General features: G+C 55.7%; 3 protein-coding genes across 3 annotated transcripts; all 3 read right to left on the minus strand.

Moving 5' to 3' along the window:
- Positions 1–4,900: 4,900 nt before the first annotated feature.
- Positions 4,901–6,385, minus strand: THITE_156041 (uncharacterized protein; the record flags this gene model as incomplete). Its single annotated transcript, XM_003655689.1, has 3 exons — positions 4,901–5,024; positions 5,082–5,276; positions 6,276–6,385. The coding sequence occupies 3 exons, from the start codon at positions 6,383–6,385 to the stop codon at positions 4,901–4,903; spliced, it is 429 nt and encodes a 142-aa protein (XP_003655737.1).
- A 1,755-nt stretch (positions 6,386–8,140) lies between these two features.
- THITE_2119771 (uncharacterized protein) lies at positions 8,141–9,296 on the minus strand. Its single transcript, XM_003655690.1, has 2 exons — positions 8,949–9,296; positions 8,141–8,878 (listed from the first exon to the last, which is right to left on the minus strand). The coding sequence occupies exons 1-2, from the start codon at positions 9,113–9,115 to the stop codon at positions 8,212–8,214; spliced, it is 834 nt and encodes a 277-aa protein (XP_003655738.1). The 5' UTR covers positions 9,116–9,296; the 3' UTR covers positions 8,141–8,211.
- A 2,553-nt stretch (positions 9,297–11,849) lies between these two features.
- On the minus strand, positions 11,850–13,581 carry THITE_156044 (glycoside hydrolase family 16 protein; the record flags this gene model as incomplete). Its single annotated transcript, XM_003655691.1, has 2 exons — positions 11,850–12,949; positions 13,527–13,581. 2 exons carry the CDS (start codon positions 13,579–13,581, stop codon positions 11,850–11,852), a joined length of 1,155 nt encoding a protein of 384 aa, XP_003655739.1.
- Positions 13,582–13,683: the final 102 nt, after the last annotated feature.

A 13,683-nucleotide genomic window follows, 5' to 3' on the forward strand; every position in this document is an offset into this window, starting at 1 on the left:
CTCCCTGTCGGCCCTGCGGCCAAAATTCCCAGACATCCAATCCTGTCCAGTGCGCCTCCATCCACATGAGCCCCACCCCACGCAAGGTGACCGCACCGATTTAGACTAGCTGTAATTACATTGTATGTACAATTGGAGACGCTAACTTCAGTACGTGCACCCGATGCGATGTTGATTCATGCGGCTGTGTTACATACAAACGCCGTTCGTAAGTTGATTACCTTAGCTCCATACAGACACTCCAAAAGACCAGTCAGAAAGCCCGTGGACAATTCCTGACGGTATTCCGTACAGTAGGTACATACCGTAACAGATATGGTGGATCCTTCAGGGTTCGCACTCCATATCAGGTGACTACTGTGATGATTGAAAACCGGTATTCCGCACTCACTAAGTTAGTGTCGCAGCGATGCATTTCGAGTTGCTTCGAATTGCATTTCCCGAACCGGCCACCGGTAAACTTTCGCTCTGGCCTTGTTGAGAGTGCTGTGCACGTTCTCTTCACCGCCTGCCATGTTGTTATTTGTTTTCCGGAGCGAGCCTTCAAATTGCCTTGACGGGGACCCTGCGATTGGCCCGTACTGCGTAACTTACACAGGACGTGTTGAGGACCACCTGCATGCCCTCCTGCCCAGCGAGCATTGACCCTGAATCACGCTAGCAGGGCTTGTCCTGCGGCCAGAAGGGGATGGGATGCAATGCCCGTGTTTTCGGCTTGTTGACCATATCCTTGCATCCACTTTCGCGATTGCGCGACAACAAATGACGAACTCGGATGCAAATCATTAATTTGGGACCATAGCCGCAGCCTGAAGCCATTCGAATCTCCTGTCGTTAGTGCGAACCTATGTAGTGTAGTGTAGGAGAGCTGACCTCGGCCTCAGCCGTTTGCATCATCAAGCTTCGTCCCTTCGGCCACCTCTTGGAACGGAGCCCATGCACTTGGCTCGCTTTCGTGTTGTTTGGTCTTGCCCGCTGTTGCAGGGACCACCCCGCAAATCACGGTAACACAGGCTCGCCGGTGACGAGGAATGTTACCCCGAACACAACACCAGCCGACCTCTCCACCTTCCTGCAGGGCACCCTTGCCTTTCTCGTGTCGCATTCAGACACGGCCTGGGAAGGCCTGGGAAGAGAAGGGAGAACCAATTGATACACAGTCCTGTGTAGTCCTCGTCTGGAATTCGGAATCAAGCAGAGTGCTCATATTTCGAGGCAGAGATGTCGTTGCCGTCTGCGGCTTTGATGCTTTCACCAGGTTTATTATCAAGTTTCCTTCTCCCTTTTTACAAGAGAGGCATTGTGTAAATGAACGTTAGTTTCGATGTATCTGGATCTTCGGCCGTCCAACCCCGGACAGCAGGCGCTGCTGCACAAGATAGGGGATGGCCGCAAACAAGCCGACTAGCGAAGGCAGGCCCTGCAGCTTCCCTGCAACGGTACCTACCTCTCCTCCCTCGCTGTCCTGGCACAGTCCAGCTGTGGATGGCCGAGGGATTCTGAATGGCTTGGACGTTTTAGATGTTCCTGGTTTCAATACGGAGAGGCAACGGGCATATTCCCAGTCTCGAGTTTCGGGACATCGCAGACTGTGGAGATAGTGTAGCAGCTCAAGCAGGCATACAGCGGCAGCAGCAGCAGCAAGTTATGGGGAGTATATAACGTGTGTAATTGATCTGTACTGAGTATATGCACCTCAGTGCTACCTACCTAGTAATTACCGGAAATAACCACTCCGCACACTACGCGGCAAAAGGCAATGTGAGCGGCGCCCTTACCAAGCGATCCCTGGGCTCCGAGATACGCAGTATTTATTCCGCACACATAATACCCCGTGGGGGAAGCGCGCCGAGATAACCTTACCTTACCTAATCATGCTTCGTGCTCAACGCCCGCTGTCCAGGGTCTCAGCTGGCGTGACTCTCGGCGCACAGCACAGAGTGCCCATATCCATCAGTTGAGGATAACGACACTCGCGTGTGCGGAGCCGAACGTATATGGTATGAACATAAAATAAGTGCATTTACATGTAGGAAGGCAGCGCAGCTGGTCACAGTTTGTGTGCGGCGGAGGCACAGCTGCTGTGGTTACCTACCTATTGTGTAACTGCGCAGCCAGGCATGCCGGTTCGTGTGCGCGATGGATATTCATTCAAGGAAGGACCGCTGATCAGGGGTGAACTCAACTCTGCTGAGGGTTGGAGATGGGGATACCCCAGCTCCAAGAGAAGCCTGCTCATTAGGGCCAATAGTGTACATGGCAACGTGGGGTGTATATTGACAGCCGGCCCTGACGGAGATCGCATTTGATCCTGGGCTAGACTGCTCACCGACATATGTAGGTAGGTAACTACACGGGACGGAGTAATTATGCCCATGAGCCGCGAACGCGCGTCAGCGGCTTGAAGGATGGGGCAGAGGTCATCGCACCAATACTGTTTAAGAGCGGGCGCTTGGGAAGAGCTTTCATGGCACGAAACGGCCGTGGAAACCTTGCCGTTCTCAACTGCGGGCACTAGGTAGGCTCTGGCGTTTAACTACAGAGTACACAGCAACTGCAGCGCGCTGCGAACGGCAAGTCTTACAAGCAGCACATGCCAGCTGGTATTGTTGAGCCTCGCGGTCCTGGGTAGAAATGCGGTGGCACACACCCTTAAAACTGCCGATTCGCCGTGGCACTCCGATCAGCCAGCCACCCGATGATGGGTTGCGTCGCACGCTACGCAAGCTGGATCAAGCAGGCCGACCCCCTCCTCCACGCATAGACTACGGCTTATCCACTGTGCCGGGACCGGTCCAATGGGTTCTCGTGGCTGTCCCGGCTGCATGCTGCTGCTTCAATTCTCGGGCGTGACAAGAGCTCGCCGGTGGGAACCGAACGCGGTACAACAGGCCGTTGCCTGGTTTTTTTTCTTTTTCCTCTCGCAGCGAGGGGGCATGCCGTCGCGGCCGTGTCCCGCTTCCGTCGGCATGCAGAGTGGAACAGGACTGCAGAAGGCATCCCGTTCCGGCCGCTGACTGGACGGCGTCATGCTCCGGCGGAAGACGTCGGCCAACAGCAGGGCTGATCCTGTAACTGCCGCATAATGAATCGTCGTGCTGTTGTGCGAAGTAAATATGCACACTCAAGCACGCCGCTCCCGAGAGGCCGTTTTGTTCTCGGATCAGCGGTCTTGAAGTTACTGTGTAAGCGCGGGAGGCACAATGATAGGCTGGGATCGAGGGCGTCGTCGTCAGCTTGTCCACCAGGAGAATACGATTGTGTCATGGGTGAGTCCAGCGCGAGGCATTGGAACGGTGGAAGGACCCGTCTTTGAGAGGCTGGTGAGCCACGTTTGCTCGATCATGGCCAACGTTATTTGGAGATGAAATTCTGAGCCTGCTTGCACAGCTCACTCATGGCAAGATTGGAACCACGTTGTGTTGTGTACGTACCTCCGTGCTCCGTAAAATACGCGTCCTCAATCAACGCCGTGTTTCAGTTGAATTTCGATACTCCACTCAAATGCCAAGGCCACTGGCGCTGAACTGGATGGGCCGAATGGATGGGCCGAGATGACTTCTAGAATCCGGCATCATCCGAGCAACGCCATCACACTAACAATTAGCCGCACCGGCCGGCGCGAACTTCTTGAAATGACAGCGCCGTGCCATTTCATTTGCAGTCAAAGCCACCAACACGTCTGATCTGGCATTGGCAAGCAAGTTGCCAAGCACATCCTGCCCACATGGCATAGTGTAGAAACCTGGAAGCCGCCGAAGGCCTGGCCAAGTGCCAAGGCCCGCCAGCCCTGCCCTGCGAAACAAGCGCAGAACTTGGAAGCGCAGCTGAAAGACAGGGCGGACGTGGCCGCACCCATCTGCGGCTTCTGAGCGTGACGCTGCAATGCATGGGAGATTGCCTGATTCCCGGATCGCGGCAGACAGGCTGACTGGACGATGATGGCATGGTCCTGATTGCCTTACCAAACCGCCCTGCTGTACACTACAATCCGCGCAAGTGACGGGTGCTTTGCCCGACTGTTCCAAGGCACGGACCGTCAGGCGGTTAGTTAACTTGACCGTGGCACGGAAGCAACGGAAGTAACAGGGGCAAAAACTTGGAAGTTAACATTGTTCTCCTTGAACTTTACGAGGCAGCTTACCCCCAGAATCCACGTTTCCAGAAACAATCATGTCATCCTCCCGCATTGTCGCTAGGTAGTACCATCGTTGCGTATCGCTATGAAGCAAAAGGGAATTGTCCCCTACTTGGTCTCTCGAAGCCCAAGCAAAGATGGCGAGAATCTATCAACGTAACAACACCTGACTGACACGTTGCCCGACAGAAGAGATGTAGGCCGCCATGTTTAACACTGCACTGCTCCGAAGCAAGCATCTGGAACTAAAACATGACCCAGTGACCAAAGTCTCCGTCATCCAAGTCGCCAATGGTCCCAACACGGTTCTCCGAGAGGGGGAGGGGACCGCTGTTGAAGGTCTCGATAGCCGCGGCACGTCCTTCCCTCTCCTCCTCTTCCTGTTCTAGCTTCTTGAAGATATTGCCTTTCTTATAATGCGCCCGGGCAACTTCGGGCCTCTGGTCTGCGTCGAGGATGAAGATCTTGAGGGCTTGGTCGAGCGGCGCAGTGTCGTAAGGCATTGTAGTTCTATATGCGTCACTTGCTACTGCACCAAGTTGAGCTCTCATTACCGCCCCTTTATTCCTTCCTCGTGACTGGGTGTAATTATGCTATGATCTTCCGGTCCTCCGGCACCAGCCTCTGAGAATTCGCTCGGGACCATACTCACGCTGCGCAGCTCGCCGGCGTGCGACGCTTTCCTGGCCGTAGGAGACGATGGCGGGCCGTCGGCGGAACGTGTCGCTCATGAAGATGTACTTGAGCCAGACGTGCAGGCGCTTAGCCGGCGCCGAGCGTGACGAGCGTCGTTGCAGGGTTGTAGGCAACGTGGAACACTTTGTCCAGAGCGATCAGGACGGGCTGTGCGTTGATAGAAGCATCGTAAGGGCTCGGTGCATGGCCGCTAGACGGGATGGCAAAGGTTCTCTTTGCCGTGGCGAGGTCGGTAACGATGTGCTACACCTCGGCAGCGCCGGTAGGCACAGCTACGCGGGCTGCGGGTAGCCAATACGACTGGGACCAGTTCTCCTCAGTCAAGCTCGCATACGCCGCGACCGCCGGCAGCGCTATCGATTCGAGCCGGTGGCAAGCGGCGGAAGCAAGAGCTTCGGGTCCCGGGCCGTGGTCGAAAGCCCGATTGAATTTGAATTTGAAGCTGTCGAATACGGAGACACCGAACGCGAGTAAGCGCTGTTGTAAGCGTGTTATTTGATACCAGTTTATGATCTCATCGGGGTCACTTGGAACACCAAGTGCTCAGAGTCTTCCAGGTTGCCCAGTAGGTAAGCATCCCGAGACGCGAACGTCACCTGCAACCGCACCTGAGCCAAATGCCGGAGTCCGGTTTGGTTGCCATTTTCAAAGAAAAGCCCGAGACAAGAATCGGGACGTCCCTACAAAATCTTAAGGCGATGGCAGCAGCAGAACAGTGATCGAGCCAGCCCGAAGCAAAACTTAAAGGCCAGTATGCCACTTGGCGGCAAAATGATCAAGACGTTGCCCAGCTTCTTCCAAACATGGAGGGCGGTAACATTAGATGGGGTGTCAAGGGGTTGGTGGATGTTGTCTCGGCCGCAAGTAGGAAGACCTGCGCTGGCTCGGCTGCCGGTTTGTCTCCGACTTGCTCAATAGTGGACTGTATTCCTACAAGACATGCTGCCTACCAGGTAGGCAGGCCCAGTGTGCGTCCGAGCGAAACCAACTACCTCAAGCATACCGTTACTACACCAGCAGAAGTGAATGCGAAGTCCAACACGATGCGAGATCCAATGTGCTGATCCCCAAAGCCCACATCCTCGTCCGCCCGTCCACGCCCGCCGGCCTAGTAGCACACCGCCCGGTGCTCGGGCAGGGGGTCGCAGGAGTGAGGGCAATACGCTTGGAAAACCTAACATCAAGAACAGCGGTTAGCCCCCGTCTTCCCTGGTTAGGTGTCTATGAAGTAGGCTGGCGCAGGCCGCAGCAAGAAAAGGCAGGAAGAGAAAAAACGGTGCTTACGAGGTTGCCATTTCCGTCACAGATAGAGATGTACTGCTTCCCATCGTTGAAGGGGTCACTACGGTAGAAAGAAACGCATCGTTAGGTTTGGTCCTCAATCCTTCTTCCGCGTCCGTGATGGATGCGAGGTTGGAAACCCTCAGAGTGCCCGACATACTTGCAATAGGTGTCGCCGGCCGAGCAGCCGAAGCCGTAGAAAGTCGGAGGCACAGGCGAGGCCAGGGCCATGACGGGCAGAAGAGCCAGCAGGAGAGCGCCGGACAGCATGTTGGCCACTGTGGGATCGAGTGGTAACGTAGGGCTGTGAGATGGGGTGGCGTGCCGTTCATTGTGAGTCGAAGTGCTGGTGAACCTGTGCGCAGTATCTGGGTCTGACGAGAGTTTGGGAGCAACAGCGCCTTCTTGGGTCAAGAAAGGACGTTTTATATAACTAACAAACGAAAGCGTACAGGAGCAACAGTGCTCATACCCTTTGTTGAAACGGATGGAGCAGCCGATTAAGATTAGAAGAACGAGGGCATGATTGTTGGTCGGCTGCCTGTGCCCCGATGTGACAGCGTCGAGAGCCCTGTTCTTGACAGGTGCTTGTTCTCAACGTGGATTTCGGTTAATTATCATGATGGGCACCGACGATCCTAGCCGGGGTGCACATCGGACAACTTCCGAGAGGTGTTGATCATGCATTGCACGCGCCAACCGCCTGGTTGGGGATGATGAGAACACAACGAGCCCATGAGGTGAATACACGCACAGCATAGAGAGAGACCAGCATTCCCTTTTTGTGCCTTGCTTTTGGCGTTGTGCTCTCGAGCCTTCGTTGGCTCTCTCTTGCTGTACAACTAGTGTACTGCGTAAGTTTGAAGAACTACCATGTCTTGTGCCTTTGCCCTTCCTGACATGGCCCGCAAAGAAGATGCAGCATGGATTGCTGGACATGAATGATGAACCAACGAAACGACGTTGCATGGAACTACCTTGCCCATTGGGGTCCAAAAGCGGCTCAACCAAACTACCTGCCAAGTGGTTGCCTTCGTTGGGACGTGTGACCTGAACCAACCACGACTTGCGATCTGAACTAAAATCTGTGACACAGCTCACTATACAGCTTGAACTCGTGCATTTACCTACCTTAGTTACGTCCCAGTAAGTGGTGAAACGAAGCTTGGCGAGGTTGATGCGATGCGCGCGATGCCGATGCCCAGGAGCCCCGCGTTAGCCAGGATAGATTTGGCCCCCACTTATCTATCCAGCGCCTCAGCCACAACGCCACAAACGCCATGACGTCATCAACACCCTCGACAGCGACCACCATACCACATCTTCGAGATATGTCAAGTGGCCGGAGATAATCCTATATTTGCCGCAAGCCGTCACCGAAGTCAGAACCTACACTAGATACCACCATTCAACATAGATTCAGGATTGACGCTGTGAGGGGACATAACCCCAATAGGGAAAAGATTGAGGACAGATGGACGCTAGCAGGGGGGCAATTCCCCCGCCAAGACACGGCATAGAGCTGTGGCATCCAGTCGCTGCACGAGAAACTCTGGAGGATTTGCCTGGTAAATGAGCCGAAGCCTCCTTCCTCGCTTCCTCAGTGAAAACAGGACACATTCGAAAGGCTCGTCTGAAGCTTTGCTTCAATTAATGTAGCTTCGAACCTAGGCTTACCTGCATGCCAAGACACCGAGCCTATCCGAGTTTCGCGATATCGCTTTTTAGATATCGCGTTCTTGGTGTTTGGCCCCCCCCGCGGGATCTGTTTCAGTCGCGGCTGCGGGCTGTGGGGTTGCATGCTGAGGCTAATGATGTCCAGGACGCCGGGGTTAACGCGCAGTTGCGGCTGAGCATGGAGGGCCTGCCAGAGGAGAGTGAAGCTGAGTCGCCAGGATGCGCTGACTATGGGAGAACTGGTAATGTAGACCAACTGCACTCTGCTTTAAAGTAAATACACATTCGCGGGAGAAAAGTCGGTAATAGAAAACCGTCAAAAAGTTGCTTCTTCTATGCTGTACTTGTCCTAATACGGACTCTAGGTGAATGCTCAGCACTCTTCTAATCACACTCCCCTGAGCTAGGTTGTTGAGAATTCAGTAAGCCCCATTCACTTCCACCTCCGTGACAGCTATTCTCTCACCACTAACACCTTCACCGCGTGCCTCCAGATACTTGTCCAGAGCAGCCAATGCGTCATCCGCCTTTTCATATTTCCTCTTCCAGCAGGCCAGAATCACGTCCCCTGCCGGCAAGTCCTTGACGTCCTCTGGGAACCTGTCCTGTAGGAAGTTCGGGTACGCCACCTTCTCCTCCCAGTCCAACCGCTCGTCCAGGTTCTCGAACCGCCCCGGCGTCGGTTTATAGGCCCACCGTCCCGTGTGGATCGTATAGAATATCGATCCCATACCGAAGATGTCAAGCAAGGTACTTGGCTCCGACTGGAACACGGGACTGTAGAACGGGCCATCGGGGAGGGACAGTCCATCGAGGCCGAGCTCCTTGCACACCGAGCCACCAAAGTCGGCGAGGAGCAGATCCCGCGCGCCCGGCACTGTCTCGTGCACCAGGATATTCCCCGGCCGGAGGTCCGAGTGAATGACGCCACGGCTGTGGATGAAAGCGATGGCCTCGGCGAGCTGGCGGCACCAGAGCAGGCGCTGCTCTACAGAGGTAGACGCGTGGTGTTGGTCAATGTACGTCTGGAGGTTGCCGTGGCTGGCTTCTCCAAGAAGGATGCCATTCCCCTGCATACCGAGGTATCTGTCCAGGCTTGTAAGTAGTTGAAAAAAAGGTGGCCAGAAAGAGGGGATTTGCGGTGGACATTATTCACCTGACGATCCTCGGGTGATGACCCAATCTCTCAAGGATCTGCCGCTCTACCGAGAAGTTATTCGCGAACCGTTTGACATAGTGGTCCTCTTCGAATGGGTGAGCTTTCTTGACCACGACCCCGGGAGATACGCGTTCAATGCTGCTCGTCGAGCCGTAGAATTCCATTGCTGCTTGGCACCAGGTTGGGGACCCGCTAGGCAGGTTCTCTGACTCAAGCGGACGTTGGGTCAAGCTGCTTTGGGTTCAGGCGAGGTTTATTTAAAGAGGAGGGCGCGGGTGCTCAATTCTGCCATGCTACTTAGAGCACACCGAAGCGGTGTGGGTTCCCGGTGCCAAAGAACCAACATACACCCCCCCCCTCCCCCTCCCCAGCCAATAGAGTCCGGGCCGAGAAAAGCAAAATCACGTGCATTCAACTAAGCAGCCCCCTGCCCTCCACGTGTGACGTGTAGAGCCGGCCAAGTCTCGAGGCGAAAGCCGCCGCCAGGAACTGGAACGGAGCCAGAGGACACTAACCAAGGGCGAGCTGTTAACGCTGGTGATGAGCCAATGGTGGGTCTAGTGAATTGGAAGTAAGTTGCTCACCTTCAGTCCGTCGTCGTCGTGGTAGTTGTGGTAGTCGTGGCAGTGGTGCTACCACTGGGGTTGCAAACCCGGCAATCGTAGAGGCCACAGGGGCCTCTTGCTTTGGTTGAGCCAAGCATGTTCTCCTTCACCTGATGTCCTGGCTCTGCCATATGAAGACAAGTATCAAACTTGTAATCCTTCTTCACACGCTTGCCGCAGGTGTAGATGGTTTCGGCGACATGTTTGATGCACATGATGGCGACGGTCTGGAGGAGACGTGTGAAGAGAGCAAACAATGAAATTTGACCGACAGTTTTGGAAGCTGGGATGAGAGTCGAGGCGCAGTGTCACAGGCGGGAGTTGCTGGGTCAGTTTATCTAGGATTGAGCTGAACATTCGAGACTCTTATATGTCCCAGAGGACAGTTTCGGTGATGCTGTGCGCCTAGGCAAGGCACACCACGCCGAGAAACCGTCTCCCGGTGGGCAAGCAGCTGCTGCGTCGCCGCTGAGCTGCTCTCGAGTCCCGTCCTCTCTCTAACCGGGCGCAACTAGACATGCATCGCTGAGTTGGCAAGGCCGACAACACCAACAAACACCCATCCAATCCATTTCTCCCGGGATGGAGCTCAATGATTGGCATTCTCGGATTGCCCCGCTTCAGCTCTTTCACTGCTGTTCAATCATCATGCCGTGGTTGAATCTTGAGCAGGCTGCCCAGGCAGCCCGCCCCATGCAAACGATGCAAAAACGTGAAACTTCCAGGTTCCCAAGCACGCTGCCGTGACGGGTGAGTCATATTGCAGGAAATCAAGCCTTGAGCAATGAAGCACAGGTCCTCCACACCAGTAAGTGCTCCACCCGCCATGGAGCCTTCAGTTGGCGCCGAGTTGTGTTGGTTGGTTGACGTTGCATAGGTCGCATGTGAGGAGGCCACACTGGCAGGGAGCTGCGCACATCATCTCCACTGTTTTCAGGCAACGACGGCTTACCTCGGTCCTGGAGAACGGAAACTCCGGCGCATTCTGAGGTGGCTGCTCCAGGAAGGCAGAGCTTCACATTCAGGCGACCTGTTCATGGATGGCATGAATCGCTGCGCATCAAGAAAAATGCAGGGCCGGAATGGGGAGGTCTCAAACAGGAGTGTCAGCATTCCCTTTTAAGACTGCACCAGGCTTAACAATAGAGACAGAACGCTCTTGGGCACACTGTACCTTGTGTAGGCGGAGGCGAGAGGCCTCACAAAGAACCTAGCCTATGCCCTAGCATGGCAGGAGGCAGAATGGAGGCGGTTGTAAGGAGTGCCTCCAAGAACGGTCAAGCAAAGATACAACGGTCTCCGAACTACAGAACACTGTCTCTCTGGCGCATTCCTTCGCAGGTGTCTGCCGTAGAGCTGGAGACTGATCCTTGCCGAACAGGAACCAACCTCAAGTCACACCGTAGGCGGCACTTCGCCACTGACTCTCCGGCCCCCCATTCTGACCACTGTGGCGCTGTTTTGCCGCATCGTCGGCATGTCGCGCACTTCTCGCCCGACCATCCACGGTGCGTGCCATTACAGATGGTGGTATGGTTAGTCAGACAACAGGGCTGTCAACTGCCCTTTGGACAACGCTGTATCTAGTATACATCTCGTATTGACAAGACGTTCAGTAAAAACCAACGGTTTGAAATGTATAGCTGGTAGATATCGACACTAATTTACGGAATATTTGGGTTATGTCCGTGTTCTTCATCCGGTCTTCCATAATTGTCGGTTTTCCAGTGGTATCAGTGACCTTTAAGTAGACGTCCCTCAGTGTGCGGCAAAAGCCCTATCACTGCTAGCCACCCCGAAAGGTTATGTGAGCGGCCCGAGATGCAGCTCCGGCCGGCTCAGGTCACACATTGTCGTTTTCGAGCCAACAAAAGCCGCTCTCCCTACAAGAGACCTAACCGAACGTCGTACGCGACAGCTCAATGAGGAAGCGTCGTATACATGCAGTTTTCCGGTGACGGGCGATGGACAGGCTAGACCATCGGCTACTCACCCGGTCACATAGTCATAGACTTAAGTTTAATACACTTGCTAAGGCAGCTTCAATTGTTTGTTTGCCACCTGCTGGAGAGATACCTACGCTGCATGCTCGAGTACACCATGATGCATGCGAGGGGCGCAGTTGCGTGAACGGTATGTTTTGGACCCTTTTACATAACCGAGATCTACAACCCTCCGTACTATGAAAGCCAGGAAGTATATACGACAGAAAAGAGACGGCATGGTTTAGCGAAAGACGTAAAACAACATAGCCACCCAAACAACGCCAAAGCCGTGCCTTTCAGAGGCCTTTTTAGATCACCAACCCAGTCGACAGCAGACCCAGCAACACCGCTACCACCCCCGCCGGCCACCACGCCGCCACCCTCGCGCCGCCGTTCGGCTGCGTTGCGTCGCTGCCGGACCCGGTAGTCCACAGCATGACGGGCTTGCCGACCTGCGGCGTCTTGTCGATGCTACAGACGGCCGCGCAGCCGGCGGGGGCGGCGGCATCCCGCTTGGTGTCGGCGGTCTTGGGGACCTCGGTGTTGTTGAAGACGACCTCGAGCCACTGGATCTGCAGGTAGGCGGCGTCGTTGCGGCTCATGTTGCCGGTCCAGCCGCCGCCGTCGCTCCAGGCGTTGAGGACCAGGGTGCTCTCGTCGTGGGGCGTCTGGAACTGAATCCGGGCGACCTGCACGTCGTTGACGTACCACGTCGTGCTGTCCGGCGCCCAGTCCATGCGATGCACGGCCCAGTCGGTCCAGTCCAGCCCGCCCGGCATGGTGGCGTTCTGCGTGGCCTGCGGCACCACGTCGCCCGAGTCGGTGTAGGCCGGCTGGTTGGTGCAGTGGATCACGTTGGGCGCGTCCGACGTGCGGATCTCGAGGTCGGATTCCTGCACCTTGGCGAGCGTGTTGGCGCCGCGGTAGGTGAACATGGCCGTGATGGCGCCAGCGGCGCCGATGGTGCGGGCGCGCATGCGGACCGAGAGGTACTTGAACTTGGCTGAGGCGGACTCGATCTCGGCTGCGGTTTGGAACTCTTGCAGGCGCTGCGTGCGGAGGGTGAGGTGCGTCTGCGAAGACGGGTCGGAATCTTTGTTGGTCTCGATGTAGATGTTGTTGGGCGAGTTCACCATAAGCACTGAAGCGTCGGCGCGGGCGCCGTTGCTGTTATTCCAGTTGCCGAGCAGCCAGAAGTTGGTCCATTCTTTGCTGGAGAAGTAAGGGCTCGTCACGTCGGCTTCAGCGGTGGTGTTTGGATCCTGGATGACCTCAGGCACGCCGGCATACTGCGAGAGAGCGCGGAAGTCGAAGAACCTGTGGTCCTCAAAGTAGGTACTTTGGTTGCCGCCTTGGATCAGGTAACAACCGCATTTTGAATCGTCCGTGAGGGCCGGTTCTGTGGCCGCTAGCGGAGCGGTGGCCGAGATCAGGAGGACGAGAGAGGAAAGCGAGGCGGGCAGACGGAGTATCCGTCTTAACGGCTCCATTGTCGTTACCTACGGCACACCCCGATCTGCTTTCGATAACGAGGCAATATCAGTGTTGTCGCGCTTAGCCTTGAAGCGGGAACACGTGCAGTGTCGGGAGGCGGATGGGAGGGACCGAGGCGAACGACCGCATGCAAGAAGACATGGAGCTAGGGAGAGACGGAGACTGAAGAGCAACAAGGCGAGCAAACCAAGCGGAGAAAAACAGTGACGGGAGGACTGGGAAGACAGGAAGAAGCCACCCAAGTAGCGAACCCAAGCACGAGCGATGCTGGGAGGTGCCGCGCGGGGGGAAAGAGACGGCCGGACGTTTCCTGGCTGTTATACCTGGACAGCCACTTGGCAGAACAGCTCGCCTTCCGGTTCAGCGCACCACGCAGCTGAATTTATTGGTCAATGCCTCGGGGGGGCTGCCACGGCGACCCAGACTTGGCGATGGAGCGATGGAGCGGACCGTCGCTCACAGGCAGCCCAGGGCTCAGCGCTCCTGCCGACCAGACGGGCCGGACCTGGGACGCATGTGCGCCAGCGAATCGGCGTCCGCCCGCATGGGAACGCAAGACGACGACGGCTCAACGGTGGTGGTGGCCGGGAGCCAGGATCAGCATTTTGCCATATAAGGTGTGCGTACTTTTGGTAGCCTTTGATATAT

The sequence above is a fragment of the Thermothielavioides terrestris genome, chromosome 4 (genome assembly GCF_000226115.1).
Source record: "Thermothielavioides terrestris NRRL 8126 chromosome 4, complete sequence".
NCBI lineage: Eukaryota > Fungi > Ascomycota > Sordariomycetes > Sordariales > Chaetomiaceae > Thermothielavioides > Thermothielavioides terrestris.

Bases quoted from the DNA above. Each gene is read 5' to 3' on its own strand.
- THITE_2119771 (XM_003655690.1), bottom strand. From the start codon at position 9,115: ATGGAATTCTACGGCTCGACGAGCAGCATTGAACGCGTATCTCCCGGG. The intron at 8,879-8,948 runs GTGAATAATGTC...AAGCCTGGACAG, and splicing joins CATCACCCGAGGATCGTCAG to ATACCTCGGTATGCAGGGGA.